This window comes from Gouania willdenowi, chromosome 17 (genome assembly GCF_900634775.1).
Source record: "Gouania willdenowi chromosome 17, fGouWil2.1, whole genome shotgun sequence".
NCBI classification, from domain to species: domain Eukaryota; kingdom Metazoa; phylum Chordata; class Actinopteri; order Blenniiformes; family Gobiesocidae; genus Gouania; species Gouania willdenowi.
The window spans coordinates 12,761,117-12,781,776 of NC_041060.1; the positions used below are offsets into that span (position 1 = coordinate 12,761,117).

The 20,660-nt window shown below is 36.4% G+C and overlaps 1 protein-coding gene across 4 annotated transcripts in view; it reads right to left on the bottom strand.

Moving 5' to 3' along the window:
* Positions 1–20,660, bottom strand: part of LOC114479193 (abl interactor 1-like) — a 28,741-nt gene that overhangs the window by 6,508 nt on the left and 1,573 nt on the right. The window contains exons 2-8 of one of the 4 annotated variants that reach the window (XM_028472742.1): positions 15,981–16,148; positions 8,204–8,380; positions 4,140–4,154; positions 3,233–3,336; positions 2,996–3,136; positions 2,560–2,678; positions 1,420–1,638 (exon numbers count right to left, since the gene is read on the bottom strand). In XM_028472742.1, coding sequence (XP_028328543.1) covers positions 1,420–1,638; positions 2,560–2,678; positions 2,996–3,136; positions 3,233–3,336; positions 4,140–4,154; positions 8,204–8,380; positions 15,981–16,148 — 943 coding nt within the window. The remainder of the gene's footprint in view (positions 1–1,419; positions 1,639–2,559; positions 2,679–2,995; positions 3,137–3,232; positions 3,337–4,139; positions 4,155–8,203; positions 8,381–15,980; positions 16,149–20,660) is intronic. The other 3 variants (XM_028472744.1, XM_028472743.1, XM_028472745.1) reach the window with 3 other exon arrangements.

Sequence of the window (20,660 nt, forward strand, 5' to 3'; positions counted from 1 at the left end):
AGTCTGTATGTGTGTAATATGTCTGTGAAGGTGTAATATGTCCGTGTGTGTGTGTGTAATATGTCCATATGTGTGTAATATGTCTGTGAAGGTGTATTATGTCTGTGTGTGTGTGATATGTCCACATGTGTGTAATATGTCTGTCTGTGTGTAATATGTCTGTGTGTGTGTAATATGTCTGTGAAGGTGTAATAAGTCCGTATGTGTGTAATATGTTTGTGTCATAAGTCCGTATGTGTGTAATATGTCTGTGAAGGTGTAATAAGTCTGTGTGTGTGAAATAAGTCTGTGTGTCTACATGTTAATGCTTCCATCCATCCACTCTTTTCATTTTACCAATATATTTTAAAGCTTTTATTTAAATAAATAGTCTCGGGCAACCATCCTGGATTAGGTCGTCCACAGCGCATCATCGCAAAAGGACGAACATGCGCAGAATGACCGGAATTAACTCTTGTAAACGCTTAACTTAATTAAGCGTTTACAAGATCGAGGAATGATTTATTTCGAAATCAAAATTGTAATACACCAGCCACCTAACAGGGATTTAAATTTAATTCGGAATTACCATTTCCATTCGGTGTTTAGAAGGTCAGTTTAAGGAGGATTTTTTTTATTCTGAATTAAAACTCTCATGTAAACGTGGCCACTGTGAGCTCAGGCAATGACTTTGAGACACACAACCAGCTGAACTGATGCTCGTCAACATGTTAAACACAGCCACGGATCCAACTCCATGTCTTGAGCAAACACTGCAGATATGCAGTGATGTCCCAGTTTTGAGCCAAACACTTGCAGCTTGGATGTCTCTCATCTCTCACAATAAAATGTGTGCCTCCCTGACAGAGAAAGGAGATCATCTTCTGAGAGCGGAGCCATTAAAGGACGCGAGCGCTGAGTGATGGATGCCAAAATGAAATATACTCCGCTAACAGAAAATAAAGCATTCATCCTGGATTTCCCCCTTCTGGGTCTGACAGATGTTTGTCTCCCTCCTGAAGCTTCTTCCTGTTGACTGCACTGATGCTGTCACTAACACATGCTATATATTAGTGCAAAGATGGTGTCTCAACAACTCCAAATCCAGTAACTATGACTCATCATTTCACTAACTGCTTGACACAATAGTGGATGTGAGGATTACTCCGAGAGGCAGAAACAGAGAAAAATGGTGATGCACCAAAATTACGGCCACCAAAAGTTTTTGGCCGAAAATCGAAAATGCACTTTTGGGCCATTTTTGAACAAACATATTTAACAAAAAAATAAGAAATCTCTGAAAAATAAAAAAAGCCATTTTCAAAATAATGCACATTTGACTCGTTCGACAAGGGATAGGAAGAAGCCTGTAATTGTTCCCTGGATCCAAAAAGTTAGAGAGCCCATCCAGTAAAGCATAAGATATGAAACAAGCCTTACCAGAGTTCTGTGTAAAAGCTGGACCTCCGTTGATGTGGTTCTGTTGTGAGGAGATGGAAGGTGCCCGGCGGTAGGTGCCCGTGGCCGACACCATGGAGGCTGAGGAGGAGGTGGTAGAGGAGTTGTGGCGGGAGATCTGCCGAGAGATTGTGCCAAACTGGGACATGGGAATGGGACCCAGGCCGGGGCCCTGTGGCACGGAGGCAGTGGAGGTCGCCACTGAGGGAGAAGTTAGACAACGCAAAGCTTATATTTATACTGAGAACAACAGATACAAGGGTGTGTCGTACACAAATACATCAGACAACATTTTTAACACTTATCATTTGTTCTCTCGTAATTCCTCGCTTCACAAAAATAAATAATAGCAATGTCACATGGTAACTTATTCATATGACATAGACTTTAACAAGAATTTGTGCATTTGAAAACAAAGGTAAAGCACATATTGACAAGGAGTACATGGCTGTGCTCAAAATGGCATATTAACGTACTACTCAGACTATGAGTGTGTAATGCGTTCACATTAGATAATAAGGAAAGTTTGAGTATGAAAAAAATATGTGGATGTGTACTATATCGGGACATTTTTGAAGTATGCATGGTGGGCACACTAGCAATGCCCCATGATGCATTGCCAGTGGAAAGTAAAATCGTCCTGGGACCAGCTTCAAGCTAAAATTCAAACATCTTTTCAAAACAAAAGCATCTCTTTTTGTTTTCAATTAGTTTTTTAATGCTTTTGTAAATAGGGCTCTTGTTTTGAAGTAAACCTAAAGTTTAGTCAGTAGCACAATGGCAGATCTCCGAAACGTTGGCATGAAATGTGTTTCTGCGAGTTTCATGGATGAAATGACCACATGTTGATTCTCTGCTTGGTCACTTTCTCACTTAAAATATTTTGAGAACTTTCAAAGGTGAAAAATTAAAGGAGATATGTAGCCTCAGTGTGCTTCAAATTTTTGTCGTTGTAGGTTCGAAATGCATCTTGGGAAACTTGGAAGTATACCTCAGGGGGAAAGGTCACCATACTAATCATAATAACAGTATATAGACAGTATGTATTCATTGAGTGTGTAGTACGTTAGTATGCAATTTTGAACACAGCCAATTTGTTCCAGTATGAGTGAAGGCACGCACAATTCCACTGAGACAAACCTTGCCCCATGCTGGGAGGTGAGGGGGTGGGAACCGCCAGGGGGATACCGACGCTGCTACCTCCGCTGTTCTCCCTGCCACCACTCCCCCCACTGCTGCCGCTGAAAGGAGAGAGTTAGAGGATGTGTGAGAGAAGATAGATTACAGCTTGGCGTTTGCCATCCTGTCATCACCCTGCAGGATGCCTGTCATAAGTGTGTTTCTGTCAGACAGGCAGTGATACATTGAGAGATCTATTGGAAGCATAATTGAATGCATCAAAAAAAAATATGTATACATGTCTAATGTCTTAAGATGGAAAAGAGAGAAGTCAGTTCCTGATTTGCTTTAAATAATCAGCTTAGTGCTGCATGTGTAGTTCGGGCTCATGTGACCTTGAATATGAAGTGTTAAATACTGCAGCTATGAGCTACAGTACCTGTGTGTCCTGGGCCTTTGGTTGAGCGAGGCTGTGCGTGCGGGGCTGTTCTGGATGCCCAGTCGACCCGGGCTCGTCATGTAGTCGTTAGGCACCACTGGAGGCTTCACGGGCTCCAGCGTCTTGTAGGGAGTGTTTCGCCTGGAGATAAAAGAAGATGTTAAACAAAAAATATAAGTGGGATAAAAAGACGAACGAACAAAAGGCAAACAAGGTGTGCTGTGCTACAGGTCATACCCAAGGGTCCCACGACCAGCCATGGGGGGGCTAGGAGGTTTCTGTGTGGGGGGGTTGGTCCTAGATATTGTCCCTCCTCGTCCAGCTGCATTGTTTCCATGTTGCTAAAGAAGAAAAAACAGAAATTAAAATCACGAATCAGCAAACAGCACGAAAAAGGAAGGAACATTGAACGTTAGCTGATCACTAGTATGCAAGTGACTCGTAGCCCCTGAGGCAGGGGTGTCAAACTCGTTTTTATTCAGGGGCCAGTTCCGGATTAATTTCATCTCAAGTGGGCTGCAGATTTTAGGTGGGAAAATGAGCAATTTCAACATTATTGTGACGTAGTTCAATTTCCACATTAAAATGATACATACAGTATATAAGAAACTGACAAATTCCTTGAAATATATGACAGATATTAGTCGTTGCATGTAATTTAGAGGAATTATTTGGAAGAAACTGCTGAAATTTAGAAAAAAATAGATATATTTCAACAGTTTGCTATTTGAAATTACTGCCATAATGTGATATAGGCGCGAGAACTCTATGTGAGCCCTGCAAATGTGGTGGAGTTTCATTGAATTTGTGTAATTGGATGGGGCTGAGACATCTGAATAAGTTGTAATTTGTATAATGATTCATGTTTTCTCTGTCATTTTTAGTTTTTCCTGAGGGCCACGTGCACTAAAGTGTTTCCCTGAGGCCACTTTCCAAATAACAAATCAAATGCACACAAAACGAACACAGTCTTGCATTGTTGTACAAATTTTAATTCTATATATTTCAAGTAAGCATGTTTCTTGTTAAAAACTTGGTTCACTAAGTAATAACGGGGACTAATGGCTCCATGGACACCTTGAAATGTGTATTTTGGTTTAATCAACATATCATCAACAAAAAAAGAAAGACAGCAAAGTCTTACCTTGGCTTTAAGCCACTGAATGCAAGCACATATAAGGAGAGGACAGAAAACAGGAAATGTACAGAGGTTAATGGTTACAAAAGTGCTCTACATTTAAGCAAGACTGACATTTAGGAGTTATGCAAGAACAGTAAATATAACCAACAGACTAACAACACAAGACACAAGATTAATGCATCACAAAGAGAGCACAACAAAGGAACATTAGAACAAGAAATGTCCAAATTCTGGTATTGATAAAGCTGTAGGTTACAGGATAGGTTTGTTTGATCTCCCTGATGTAATCTGAACTCAGTAAATTACTGGAAAAACAACTGAATGAAAATGAGGGGTTAATAACTGTTTAAATAACGCTTCTGGAATAATTGATTTCCTTTTACCATTTGTCACACGCACACAAAAAGTTTTACAGCTCCTGTTAATAAGGTTACATATCAGGCTGATGTATTATTATGTGGAAAAGCAGTAATGTATTAGATAAAACAAAAACTAGCTAGTCTTTCCTACCTGTTCCTGTTTTTAAAGTTTGAAATGGGTTGTTATTATAAAAAATAAAATAAAAACACAATATTTTTGTTTAAATTTGCCAATTTTTTAGAAATAAACAGGCAAAAATTGATCGATGTATCACATTTGGATTTTTTTTCAAAATATTTTTTGATATGGTAAGTTTCATCTTGCAAATCTTTAAAAGTTTGTCATTGCAACAAAATTCAGCAATTTGCAGATAGCCGTCTCTTCCCTCGTTTCAAACCTCTGTGTATAAAACCTTTCATTATAGTGCCAATGTTTAAAAAATAAAACGTGCACTGGAATACACATAATGAAGCTTTAACACTGATTTTGAAGTTTGATGTAGTTCTGTGAGATGCAGTCGGCAATCAGGAACACAATCGCTTACATTTCAGTCGCACCTAGTGGAATAAGAAACGCGCAATGACTGCCAATGGAAAATTTCTAAGGTACACTGAGGTCATAAATATCAGGAGCTGGCTGGAGATGCTACAACGTGGTTGAGGCTATGTCACCGTGGTAACAGACAGAAATGTCAATATAGGCCATCCACACGTGTGAATGACTCGTTCCATGCCTGAGTGCGAGTTTCTATCTACCCATCGTGGAAAACCTACTCATGAATAAAAAAGCCTAAGCCTCGAGGATCTCGGCGGGAAACTCCAAAAATCCATTAAAGCCAAAAGGAAGCTGGCTTTGAGGCTGTGGTGCTAATAAGCTGTTAATGATATTTCCCCTGTGCCGTGAGAATGAAACATGAACTGATAAATGTGGAAAAAAGGAAAACATAATGACACACGTATACGTGTTTGTGCGTAGCAGCTGCTGCAGAAGGGAGTATCAATCCTTCTGAATTATTCACAGATGTTAGAGAGAGAGGGAGAGACTGAGAATGTGAGGGGGGGGTGGAATGTGATAGGCATTTCAGTCCACACTGAGCCAGAGATAAATACACATCCAAGCATCCACAACACACAGAAATAACTAGAATATTTGCATTTCCTGAAGAAAATGCAAGTGAGGATGCAGGTGCTGACCCACGTCACACTGTATGAGTTAGAATTATCTAGCATTAACATTGCATTAGATAGCATTAGCATTAACTTAGTATTAGCATTGACTAGCACAATCATAGCATTAGCTAGCTTTAGCATTGACCTAACATTAGCATTAGCATTAATCTAACATTAGCATTAACCTAGCAATAACATTAGCACTGACCGAGCATTAGCATTAACAGTAACCTAACATCAGCCTAGTAGTAGCAGCACTAACCTAACAATAGCATTAGCCTAGCATTAGCACTAGTAAAAGCATTAGCATTAACAGTAACCTAGTATTATCCTAGTAGTAGCAGCAGCAGCAGCACTAACCTAACATTAGCATTAACCTAACAATAGCATTAGCCAAACATTAGCATTTGTCTAGCATTAACACTAACCAAGCATTATCACTATCCTAACAATAGCGTTAATCTAGCATTAGCACTAACCTAGCATTCGCCTAGCTATAGCATTAACCTTGCATTAGCCTTAGCCTAACAATAGCATTAGGTTAGCATTAACCTAGCAATATCTTAACATTAGCAGTAAGGTTAAAATGGGTTGTAACAGGTTGTAATAGGTTTAGGATGCCTCCTGCATCCTCACTATTAACTTATATAAAATGAGTTTATAAAACAAAACACAAAAATAAATTTTCCAACAATGTTCACACATTAACCACATCAGTGCTCGTCCAGGTGTGTGAATCTCAGCAATCTGCTGCACTCCCACTTTGTGTTTGCAGGTGCACTGATAGCCGCCAATTTCTGCAGATATCTGTCATTTCCCACACTCACAAATGACGCCCAATTTGCATCGTGAAACTGAGCCAGATCAGTCGACGTGACTTAGGCCTCAGAAGAGAAAGCTTTTGAATTGGAATGAGCGGATGTTTGAAAATCCGTCACTGTCTCAGAGAAAGAGAAAAGAGAGCAGAGCTGATGGACGAAGAGGCTCCAACGCAGGAAGCCAAATTAGGATTAACACAAAAACACAGTCAGAAGGAGAAGGAAGGGTAGAGTGAATGAATCATGGGAAGACATTACACATGCTTCCCAGTGATTCAGCAGAGGTTTGAGATGGAGTGAGTAACACTTGACCATAAACACATACACTACAAATAAGCACTCACTTAGGAAGTTGTTACTAAGCATGAAAAAAAGATTCATCTGAAGCTTCTGGGCCAACATATTGATTCACTTCAGGTCTGAGTTCATATATCATGGAAGCAGCGCAAACGGCCATTGTGTTTACACTAAATTGCCAGTTGTTAACCTGACTAAAGTGTGTGTTTTCTTGTCTTTATAAATTGATCACAGTTAAAATCATTCCATCAGAGTAATTACTTTTGATTACAACTACAAACAAAGGAGCTTTTTAAGTGGAAAAAAAAGAGAAGATATTTGAAATCTACAGAATATAAATAAGTTAAATAATTAAGTACGATATAATAAATAATAATACAGTTAACCTAAAAGCACCTTTCAAGCATTCAAGGTCACTATACAAGGATTTAGAAAAAATGACTCAGTGTACACTTAAATTTAAAAAAGAAATAAAGGACATTTTAAGATGAGACAGTGCAGTTGTGATCACATGGAAGTCCTGAACAGATTAGTTTTGTTTTGAATTAAACTGATAATAACTGGAATTCAAAACCAGCAAGAGCCATTAATCCAGTGGTTCCCAAAAGAGGTGAAAGTAATATATTACCAGTACTCACGTTACTATAATTGAGTTGCGTTTATGGGTACTTGTACTTTTTTATGTATATTTCTAAATCAGTAGTTTTATTGTACTTAAGAACATTTTAAAATAAGTAAAGTAACTATTACAATTCTACACCCAACTGTTAAATAATAATAATTAAAAACTTTTTTGGGTCTTGACCCCGTTTTGATATCACAAATTTCTGGCAACCCCAGAGACATTTTCTTTTCTTCTTAAATTAGTTTTTAACCATGTTTGTTATACTTTGTCACAAATACAGAGTTACCAGGATTAGTGCAAAAAGTGACAAAATGCACCAGCTCAGATACTGATACCAAGATTTATATTTGAGAAAGTTAAAGCAAAAAATACAGTTGTTTGAGACAATGAGTGTTTTATTTTGAAGAAGAAAAAAAAATATAGTATTATCATCAGCAATTTAACTTTTTTTAAATTAATTGCTAGACATTTCAGGTGACCCCATTTGATTTCCAGGCGACCCCAAGTTTGAAAAAACACTGACTGAACAAGATCTGAAATACTTGGGAAATAAAATCTTAGCATCAATACCAGATATAAGATAAAAGAATGTCAAATTATTTTTTCTTTAGTAGTTTTAGTGCAAAAAAAAGCACACATAATATGCACACCTTTAAAACATTCCAACGATATTACGTCCCAGTTTAATATGTGATAATAAGACAAAGGCATGCCTCATTTATTAAAGACATAATTATCAAAAGAGCATTTCTCTAATCTAAACACAGTAAAACGTCACTCTTTGAACTCGTTTCCTACCTTAACACCGTGCCCGACATCGTCCAGCAGTGTGTAGTCGATGGGCTTTCGAATGTAACGCACAGGCCTTTCCATGTTGCCCGGGGCGATGATCTTGTGGGTACGGGAGGTGTTCTTGTTTGTTGTGAGGATGCCGATTTCTCGACGGGCCACCTTCTCTTTGTGAATGTCCACTGTCTGAATAGGACCAATTAAACAGAAAGCAAATTAACTCCAAATGAACAAACAGCAACAAGTAATGTTATGCACGTCATGTGAAATCCTTGATCTTCAAACAAAACAGTGTAAATTATCAAATAATTTAGTTGTGGATATTTCTGTAGTATATCTGGCAAATTTCCAAACAAACTTAAGCTTGGTAATTTTGGCAATATTCAAAAAATAAAAAAAACTTTTCATGGGAATTATTTATTGAAATGAAGCAGAAATTGGGAGTAATTTAAAATCACTGTATCATATCCAAACATAAATATTGGCATCCATGCAAAATATTACACTTTTAAAAAACCCACATTTCAACAGTTTTATTTGGAAGTAGAACTTTACAATTATTCAAGTGGAGTTATAATGAATTTGTCACAAATTCATTTTCAGGGGTTGGCAGTTTTCCCATGGTTTTGTAATACGAAGGAAGTCATTGTATTTGGCAATTGAAAATTCCCAAATACATTGTAATTGTAGGAGTTCTTATTTTTCTTCCACAACTTGCTTTATCCTGGAACTCCTCCTAGGCTATTTATGCAGCACTAATGACACATATGTAATCTGATTGGGGCAATGTAAAGGATGTGCAGTCGGCCTTTTTAGGAGCCAAAATGTCAAGGTCGTGTCAAGTGTCCAAAACCAAAATTTTTCATATCCCTATGAATATTTATTTTAAAAGTTTGATGCTTATATTTATGAAAAGCTCATCTCAAGTGGAGTATTTTATTTCATTGGATCGAAGCTGTACAACCTACTAGTAAAAAGATTGGTAGGGTTCAAAGTTCATGACATCACAAAAAAAAAAAAAAAAAAGAAAAATCCCTATAACTTGGCCACTGGTACCATTGAACAACATTTCCTTTCAATGTGTGACCTTGACTGTTGCTCAAGGTCATATTTAAGGTCAAGAAGTCCTCAGAAAAGTGAACAAAGTGAGACCTCCACATTCTCAGTGTGATGAAGCTCAGCAAAAACAAAAAAAATAAAAAAATACATTTTTCCTTATAACTTGTCCACTTTCAAAAGCTCATATTTTGGAGCTATTTATAGGACTGTTACATAATCAGCTTGTGTAGCCAGACAGACAAAATCAGCTTTCAAAGGCTATAAACGAATATTCTGTATTAATACAGATTTTTTTATCCCCCTGCCAGTTTATTGTTTTTGTTCTTTCCTGTTGGCCTTCAAACCGGACTAAATTAAAGAGAAGTTCTCTTCTAACCCCTCATACCCCAACCCATGAAGCTGACTGCTCTACAGAAGATGGCCTATAGGAGAATACCCTTTGTAATTAATGCCGTTATTATTATTCACAGCAGGGAACTACAGATTTTCACTTGAAGAAAGATGGATGAACTGAGAGGCTGAGAGTGGTGCTAGTATAAACTGTCTAAAGTAAGTGGATGTCAAGAGTGTGCTAGCTGACAAATATTGGTTGACAACAATGTTTGGGTTTATTGTAAGAACATTTTAAACCATAGATTTACCAAAAAATTGCACACTCTTGCTCGCTACAGTAGTATATGTGACAGTGTGCCATGTAAGTATATTTGCACAACTGTGGGGCACTTGCACAGCTTGAGGGCCCCCTTTAGAGACCCCCATCCTATCATTCTGACAGCCCCACTGCAACTCAGTGACAACCCCCGGGATGAGAAACCTGTCAGAGTTGTCAGATCTTCCATATTTAAGATCTGTACGTGTGCTGCATGTGGGATATATGATAAATACATATACATACAGCAAACACGCTCAGACGTTAACTTAAAAAAAAAAGAAAAGGAAAAAAAAAAAAAGAAGACACACCCAGGTTCAGTTCAGAGTTTAAAAAAAGATATCCTCTCACTTCCTGTCAGTGGCCACACAGATTAGCAAACACAGCAAGGAAGGAAAACAGAAAGAGAGACCGAGAATAAGTCAAACTAGAAGCTGACACTAAAGGTCTGGTGGTTTAAACAGAAAGAAAAAGAAGAAAGTATCATGAATCAAATACTTAATATATATCATTGTAAATAGGAACTCTATAATTAAAAATACACATAATGTTGGTAAAAACATAAAGTGAATGTAATAATGGGAATTAATATAACTCTTATCCTAAAAGGAATGCAGGGTGCTAAAGCCTACCTCAGCTTGTCAGAAGGCTCAAAATGTGCAAATTCAGCACATAAAGACAAGGATTTGTACCCACAGAACTCTTGCTGTCAGGCATTAATCATTAGGGGTGTGCATTTCTATGAATCTGATGATACAATTCACAATTTGCTTGTCACAATACGATATAGCCTGATACTAAACAATACGATATATATATATATATATATCACAAAATCAATAATTCCAAATTTACTTTAGAACTACAAAACAATATGAAATACAATTTTATTAATTTTCTTTAAACTTCTTTAAACAAACTGTAATTCAAGTCCCAATATAAAAAAGTGGTATGTTTATCAAACTCTCAAATTACATTTTTCAAAAAAGTTTCACTGATTCTGTTAAGTTCTTAACTTCCCCACCCCTTCCATTTCCTACCCTGAGTTCCTCTTCCCTGTTCCTTTCCCCCACCTAGCTGTAACACTTACCTCTCTTTCTTATAGCCTCCCTTTATTAAAGTGTTTCTTACCCTTCCTTAGGGAGGGCTGGTGATGGTCACAATTAAGCAATAAAATAAATTTATATATTTAATTATAATAACAAAACATGCATTGCTGTATTAAAAATATTAATCAATACATCTATAAAAAGTGCCCAGTGTGTTCAAAATGTATCAAATTCCAAGCTAAAATGCATTGAGGAGTGAGGTAGTTTAAGAAGGTGCAAATAAATAGTTTTTCTTTGGTAAAAAAACGTGATTTAAAAAATTAATTTGGACATCAATTGTGCTGTGAAATTTTGCAATATATCCTCGAATTGAGTTTTTTTTTTACACCCTTACAATTCACTAGGGGTGTGAAAAAAAAAATCAATTTCATGATATATCGCAATTTTTTGGGTGCTGATTTTAAATCAATTTTTTTAATCCATTTTTTAGAAGGAAAAATAAGTATTTTAAATGTTTTTTAGTTTTGACTCCATTTGTCTTCTGGATGATCAATATCTTCTGATGAACATATACAGCAACTTCATTTTTCATCTCTACATTTCATTTTCATATTACCTGGGTAGAATATCACAATATATCACAATCATATGGTAGCATGACCAAAGTATCGTGATATGTATCGTATTGCAAAATTCTTGCCAATACTCACCCCTACAATTCACCCATCTAAAACACAAAACCATTCTTATAACCTCCACAAAATAGGCAAGGCAAATGTATTTTTATAGCGCATTTCATACACAAGGCGATGCAATGTGCTTTACATGAATAAAAAGTGCAACAGAAAACATTCAACAGTTTAAAAATCAATTAGAACATTTAAAATCAGCAGTAAAAACATGAAATCAACAATAACATGATTAAAAGTCTCCTTCTCAGACATACATTTATCTATAAGAATCATTTCATTTAAAACACAGGAGGATGGCTAAGTTCAAAAAGTGCTACAGAGCCACTTTTTCTGAGGGTATCGGAGGACACTGAAATCTTAGTGAAGCCATGTGACACAATAGCTGTTGTTACCTAATTACTGGTCTCTGCTGCTCGTCTGCGTTCCCCCAATTTTCTTGGGTAATCTCTTTACTCTAATAAACATCTGGCTGTCTGCTGGAGAGCTGCAGCAGTGTGTCTGAGAACAGATGGTGATGCTGTGCTGCTGCTGCACAGTAGTTTAAACTGTGTAAACCTATGTTTTTACAAACATTCATTCCCTGTGATGAGCAACACAGTCATTTTTAGACTCACTGAACCATTCCTACACAATATTCTGTTGCAACAATGTGATTAAAACTGCACCATCATGTATTTAGTCAGCCTTATTTTACTGTGTCGAGTCGACCCAGCATTTGTGAGGATTTATCCTGATAAAATGTTAATAGAAGCGGCTCAAATGGGTCACCAAGCTGATGAATGACTAAATGGAGCTGAATCAGAAGGCAAACAGTCAGATGGGAAAAAGAATAGAAACTCAAAGTGAGATTATGCTTGTATCACAGTCAAATCAAAAGAGGTTGGCGATAAAATGCACTATTACAGGAAAATGCAATTGTATAACTGAGGCTTGTTTTTCTCTTGTAGCTTTTTTATCATTAGAACTTCTTTGGTTGACTGAACTCAATGACTGCACGACACAGTACAGGAAAAACGAAACGAAGATAAACGTGTCGTTCACAGCCAAAAAGTTTGCATCACTTTCCATTTTTCATTTGTAATACTAATTTGTAAAATATTAAACATTTACCTATTTTTACTTCATCCTATTTTGCTGATTCATTTTGAACTTATTTGCCTTTAATGGATCCCATCAGACAATTTTACCAGAAGGGAAAGAAAAGCAATAGGTAAATTAGATTAGATAGAGTTTATTAATCCCTTGGGAAGGCTCTGTCAGGGAAAGTACATGTTCCAGCAGCATTCCAGAAAGGAAAAAAAAAAGCAGCAAACAGGGTTGAAATAATAAAAATACAGAATATAGAAAATATTTGGAGAAAAAAACCAAAAAAAACTGAATTACAGAAATAAATAATAAATAAATAAACAGGGTTAGGGTTTAAGATAGTTTGATAGATAAGCTAGAGCTGGGTTTAAATGTGTACTTTATTAAGAAAAAACTGCAATGTTACAAAACAAACAATTGGATGTTGTTTTGATATATTTGTTGTATTATAGTTTATACGTTGGGAAATAAATATGTTAAATTGACTTTTTTTTAAATCTAATTTTATAATTAAACAAATTAACATTTATTAACACAAACACACACAGAACTATCAAAAATTGGTACCAGTGAGTACCAATACAGGTTCCCATGTAAATGGTATTGGTTTTAATGTGAAAGGTACAAATCCCACTCTCATTCCCTCTTAAAGTCTATTTACACAAAGCATGTTTCACACACGTGATACTACCTACCCCAACACTAAGTAAAGAAGAAAAATGTAAAGGCAATGTCGTGTGATTTTATTTTTTACTTTGAAAGCAGCATTTCTTTTGAATAGTTTTTAATCATACATTTACACTTCATAGTTTACCACATAAGATATAATATTTAAAAATGATTTAGTGATGGTTGTCTTGGCTTTTTTCACTTTAGTTTCCCACATTTCAAATAACCTGCTTAGATGATGAATTTCGGAAAACATGTACAGATTATTAATTTCATTTCCATTATAAGCATAGCATAGCTGTCATTTCTGTCAAAACCTCTGGCTCATTTACCCATTATTTATATGATATTTTAATAAAATGAAATTACACTGTGTGCAGCACTGTAACAAGACGAGAGTGCTGGTGTCAGGATTTCACTTCATCCCTGACAGGCTTAATGAAGCACAGAGGGAGAGGATGAGGCCTTTAGTGGATGATGGGTGATGGGTGGGGTGAGCACCACGTGTAGAGCACAGAGAGGAAAAGAGAGAGCACTGGGCAGACCCACCTCAAGGCTGGGATAAACTGTGCGATTTTTTCAATCGTTATACTGTGCAATAATTAATTAATTAATTGTATTAATTATAATGACTTCACCCGTCCGCGCATACGATCAATACATAGGCTTCATCAGCTGATTGTAGATCAGTCCATCAGATATAAATCTAGATCTTTTCTAAAGGATGTCATCGGTAAATGAAAGGATTGCATCGATGCTTTGTGGATCTGACAGCTGTGTTCACACATCACCTTTTATTGGACAGCTCGCTTTCTATGAGAACTGATTGGTCAGGAGGTGGGACTTTATCACTCGCTAAAATCCTAGCCAGAGCAAATTCAGCTCTCAAACAGGCTAGCTGTTCAGCATAAGTTTCCATGGTGTTTTCGCTCCGTAAGACGTTAGCTTCGTAGTCCAGCACACACTGATTAAATCCTGGAAGTTAGCGCGATAAGAGGTCATCTAGCTTCATAATATAGGCCCTTAAAGACTGACATTTGATGGAAAAAAAATAAAAGGAAGTTGTGTTGGTCAACGTTTAAAGAAAGATTTGCTGACTTTGCTTGGAACTGGAACTGCTCTAAATTTGGAGCAAGTGTTCACACTTGTTTAACAAGTATTAAGTATGGGACTTTTTCCAATGAGATCATCTGTTATTAAAAGGATTAGCAGTAGTAACAAAAAGTCCATGTTGCATTAAAGAAAGCTTTTATAACTGCATCTAAAAACCAATTTTCTTTAATCCTTTGTTTGATTTATGAGTGTCTATGGGAGGGGTATGGGGTGATAGTTTATCTGGATGACATATAGGGCCCTATGATTTCCATGTTGACAAAATCGCAAACAGAATCACGGAATCGACAAATAAAAACAAAATCCACTGTTATAAACGCGGAAAGTGACATAAGGCGAATGACACCAATACCAGGGATTGTAGAGTTTGACTTTGTTGTAATTTGCACTACATAAATAAAGTTGAATTGAATTGAATATAGTCTTAAACATCGTAGGTTAATGATTACTTGATAGCTTTTAATACTGTAAAATATTCTGGCCACTAGTGGTGAAAAATATGATGCGTCCTTGTGTCAATTATTTTTTTCTAACCATTACGGTCTGAAATGATGTCATCAGGACAATTTAAATGAAGTTGATCAAAACGTAGTCAATAAACCTGCTCATATTCAGTAAACCATTAATCCCTGAAGGGAAACTGGGTGACATTAATGCTGCTCTCATACATCTTTATATGACAATGTATAAATAATTAAAAAGGAGCAGTCAGAATAATCCATGTTAGTGCAACTTATATCTAACTTTTAATTGTAGTTTACACACGGTTTTGAATTACATTTTTATTTTGACATTAGGGCTGAGCGATATGGGTCAAAACTCATATCTCAATATTTTTTGTCCAAATGGCGATATACGATATAAATCATGATAATTTTTATTCAAATGAAGTCTGACCAGAAAGACAATTCCTCATTAAATTTTCTAATGTAAAATGCCACACAAGCTCCTTTATTAACCAACAGCTGCACAAAATGTGCCACTTTTGGCTTTTTCTCCAATAAGGGACAGCACGTGTGAGTGAGTTCTGTAGTGTGGCTTGTTAATGGTAAGGTTAGGGTTAGGACCTGAAAGCAGCGACTCGTCAAAACAAGTATTTTAAAACAAAATAAGCTATAAAAATATATATATACTGTATACAGTATATCAATATAGCCCTATTTCACATACATTTTTGTTTAATTAAGGTTTTCTTTGTTCATTTTGTTTCCTCACAGGAGTTGAAAAACAATATTTTCTAAAAAAAAAAACCTGATACAATATTTCTAAAAAGAACAGAATTTTAAAAAATATAGTATGTTGATGTTTTTAGAGTAAGACGTCCATTCGTCCAACCTAGGCAAAGGTTGAACATGTATACTCTATGAAGTTAAACAAGGAACCTTGCCTTATTTTACAAATAAGTAGCATTGCTAATAATAAGAATGTTAATTATAAAATGAGTTACAAATTCCTAATAAAACACATACTTGGGAGATGTGATTGATGGACGACTCCATTCGTCGCAGCTGTGATGCCTGGATGTCCAGCAGCTGCAGCACATTGTTTGCTAAGGCATTGATCTGGTAGGCAACGCTGGCCAGAGACTGGGTTGTGTAGGCTTTGGTCTCCTCCAGAGCCTTCTGCTTGTCTTGAGCCTGCATGAACAGGAAACGACAAATAGAGACAAATCAGTGGAAGGATGTGTGGGTGGGAGAAATGGAGAAAAGTGTAGAGGGCAGTAAGGTAAAAGTGCAACCTTCCCATTGTGTCTCTCTTTTTGTTCAGGGATTTGAGCATGAGAGGGCAGTTTTCTATGGCAAATTTCATTTGAAATGAACTGTACTGTAAAGCTGAGTTAGGGTCTGACAAATACGTTCAAAATGTTATGGCAAAACACAACTTATACTGGAATTGGACAGCCAAAAGCAATAATGGGACCGGTGGTGCATCATGATTGGAGTTTGGCCAGAAAAGTAGAAATGCCAGGGTAATTTGAGGGCTCAAACAGCTCTCTGGGGCTACACAAACCATCTGCTTCTGCTGGTCTTTATATAGCAATAGGGCTGCACTGTCACTTTTATAGTTTGCAAACAAAGCCGGAGATAATGCAGCTTCACACTGGAGCAGTCAAACTGAATGAAATGACAGTAGTAAACTAATTATAGGTCAATCCATGGCAAAATATACATCAAACACACACTGTACTAGAAATAAAATAAAATATCTAAAGCCAATTTTGGAAGCCAATATTCTTTATTTTAAAGCACATTGATTATGAAAGACAATTGAAACACTCATATGATATAAATGTATATATTAGAAATTAAATTAATTACACCAATAGAACTCTTAACATTTATTGAACTTTAAATATACCCGTACACCACAACTAAGTAAAACAAATATCCTTATCCTATTAAGGATATAATAGGATAAGGATATTTGATCAGGCACGATTATATTATATCCTTATCCTATTATATCGGCTATCCTATTGGCTTCTACCTCTCCCATGCACATGCCAATGGCCGATACTGAAAAAAAGTCCATATATCGGCCCGATATATTGGTCGACCTCTACTTCTTTGTTACTTATAAGACATGTGAGCAATGCGTTGCCAAATATGATCTTTAGTAAAGTAAAGTTAAATACAATCCTGATAAAAGAAAAATCTTCACTAATTCTCTAAGATCCTTTAATCTACAAAGTAAACGTCTTTCTGGGGTTTTGTTTAGGTTGATGTGTCTAAGCCAGGGGAAAAATACTAAATATTCAGGCACCGCATGACAAATGAAGTTATATACTTGCTCGCTTCCTTCCTGTCATGATGAGCTCGTCATTTTTCATTAGCAAAGTCTCAGAACTGGTTAAAGCAAGTGGGACCCTCATCTATTGTCAGGGGAAGTCTAAAAACAGATTTTGGAGTTTGTAATTTGAGGGAGCCAATTCAAGTTTATTTTAGTTTTTTACAAGCTGTTCACATACGGTACAACATAGTACAACATTCACCATGTTTGTACAAGTATTTGTTCAGCTAAATCTGAAGATAGGAAAGGTATGTGTTTTTTAATAGAATCAGAAATACTTTAATAATCCCAGAGGGATATTACTTTTGTTACAGTGGCTTTAAGTAGAAATTAAATAAATACTAGCAAGGATACATACATGATTAAAAAGCAAAAATAAAAACTATACATAGAGCCCGATACAATGATTGCATTAATTCAAGAATAAGGATGAAGCTGCTATTAACACATTAGATTTGTGCATGGCAGTTTGACAGTTGATTACATTTTATCTAAAAACATTTTTTTTTTCTCGTCAGCATTTTTTTATGTAAAAATGTCATTGGAGGATGGAGTTTTGGAGTTTAAATATCAGATAATCTAGGCCTGTTCATATTAAATAAAAAATAATAGAAAACAAACACTAGTGATGTCAGTTTTTGTTATAAATCAATTCTACACATCCCATCGGATTTATTCAGCCTACTAATCGTCTGAGCGTGTCTAAATTAGCCTCGAGTCTGAGAGATTTAATTGATTCAATTAATGCTACATTTTAGTTAAAGTTTTAAAATCATTACCCAAGGGAAGATATTATAATGCATATGTTGTTAATGTTTTTTTTCAAGATAAAACCCTACAATTAACATGAATATACCGTTTGTCTGGCCCAGGACTTTCCTAATCACCTACAAAAGAGGGATGAGATATCTGTGAGAAATCAAAAAAAATATGTAAAGTCCAAAAAATAATATATAATGATGAATAATGACCACCAAATGAATGCCTCTAGCAGTCCACAGCAAAAATGTTTTTGTCTTTTCCAATGTCACTTGAATAAATTTGCACATTGCTCACAAACAACAACCTGCCTTTTATAGTGTTTCCATTACAAGTTGTGTTTCTCTATTTGGGGTTTGGCTTTCACTCACAATTTGTTTTTTTAAGCACTAAATTCATTCTATTCACTTCCACTGATGCTGTGACTTTTCTATAGTACAACACAATCATCTAATCTGGCTTTTTGTAGAACGACAGGACAGTTTTTTTTTTTTTAACTTACTTAGGGAATGCTCTCTATAAAAGTATAATGTAATTTGTAATTACAGTGTATCGGGCATGTTCATTGGTATCACAATTTAAAAAAGAAAACAATGCTGAGCCCCGTTGGCTTTTTGAATATTTTAAAGAAACTGTCTGTTCGTTCAGTTGCCGTACGGACTATTGGTGCTATTGGTGCAGTTACCAAAGTACAAGTACGTAGCATCTGAGGGGTAGGGTTAGGTTTAAGTTATAACCCAATATCGCAACAATTTTTAGGATTATGGTTAGGGTTAGGTTTAGGGTAAGGGTTAGTCTTAGTCACACTACCAAAACTGGCCAATGACTGAACTATCACATGACCTAAACTGGCCAATGACTGAACTATCACGTGACCTAAACTGGCCAATGACTGAACTATCACGTGACCTAAACTGGCCAATGACTGAACTATCACGTGACCTAAACTGGCCAATGACTGACCTATCACATGACCTAAACTGGCCAATGAGGGGCGCTGCGTACGGATAGGATGTTGGTATATTGATACGGCAACCATACGGATAGCCACTGCCTATTTCAAAAGAGACTGCTTATCAATGTTGTTTAATTGGAAATGGCCAATATTACAAGAAAATTAGTACATGTATTAAAGGCGTAAGAAATACCACGGCTGGAAGCATTAGCCACGATCGTACCAGAGACGTTATTTTTTTCTACATATGCAACTAATAAAAATCCATGAAACTCCACACGGACAATGGTATTTCACAATAATCACCATTATTCTCATACACCAGCAGTGCCTGTAATAAAAGTTGACCCCATCATGGTTACTTGCAGCTTCTCTCAGCTTGTCCTGACATTTCAGAGTCATTCCCAGGCCAACCGTGAGATGTATTCCCTTGTGTGTGAGTCCTCCCAGCTGGACATGGCTGGCACACTTCAATGCTGCCCCCCACCACCCACCCACCCCCCCTAAGCAAAGACAAACACAACTGGCTCCTCCCTCCACCAGTGCCAAGCTGATGAGAAATGCTCCCTCTGGCCAAGGGATTTCCTGTGCTGTGAATCCTCAAACATAAAAAGCTCCTAAACGAACAAGCTGGCAAGCATTATCATAACCTAAACTAAAGATTTGCTTGATATTTTTAGTTTTCCTAGAACAGGGGTGTCAAACTCATTTTAGTAAAGCAGCCAAATCAAACCAGTTTACAGGCAGGAAAACGAGTAATATCAAAATGATTGTGCTCTAGCTTGCGCTTCCATGTATAAATATATAAATATGTAAAGCACCTGCAATATTCATGCAAAAAGTGACAGATATCAGTCCCTGCAGGATCTTCACTTTAAATTCCATTGATTTTGTGACCAATTTCTATTCAATGTAGGGAAACCTAGTGAAATATTTTGAGGGAAAATGTTGAGTTCTTCTTTCTTTCAATTTCATGGGTGAACTGTGAGCCCGAGCATATATATATTTTTTAAGCTTAACTGAATTTGTGATTTTTCATATATCTACAACTGACTTAATGAGTAATAGCACTGTGCCTGCATGGGCAATATGGACCAAAACTTGAATCTCTATATTTGTTTCTCTACTATGATATAAATCTTGATATTTGTAACTCAATAAAGTCAAACCAGAAAGACAATTCTGGGTTGAATTTATTACACATTTATTAACAAACAGCTGCACAATATGTATGTGCCACTTTTGGCTTTTTCTCCAAAAAGGGACAGCATGTGTGTTTAGGGGAAGGCCTGGGTTAGGATGGACTCAAAAATCCATCTAATGAGCTATTCATGCTGTTCTGAGAAGCCGCAAAACTAACAACTCATAAAACTATTTTTTCAATACAAAATGAGCCGAAAATTAACAAAATATCTTGATATATCTTGAATGTCGATATATTGCCCAGGCCTAATTGGTAATTTACTCAAAGATTCATGTTTTCTCTGTCATTTTTACTTTCTCCTGAGGGTCAAATTGGATCCCCCAAAGGTGTCCTAGAGTGTTTATAATTGTTTATAATCAATTGTAGTGTTATGCTGCTGTAGGTTTCGTGAGCTAGTAGAAAATCATGATTAACATCATTACAAATGACTGATCCGTGCGT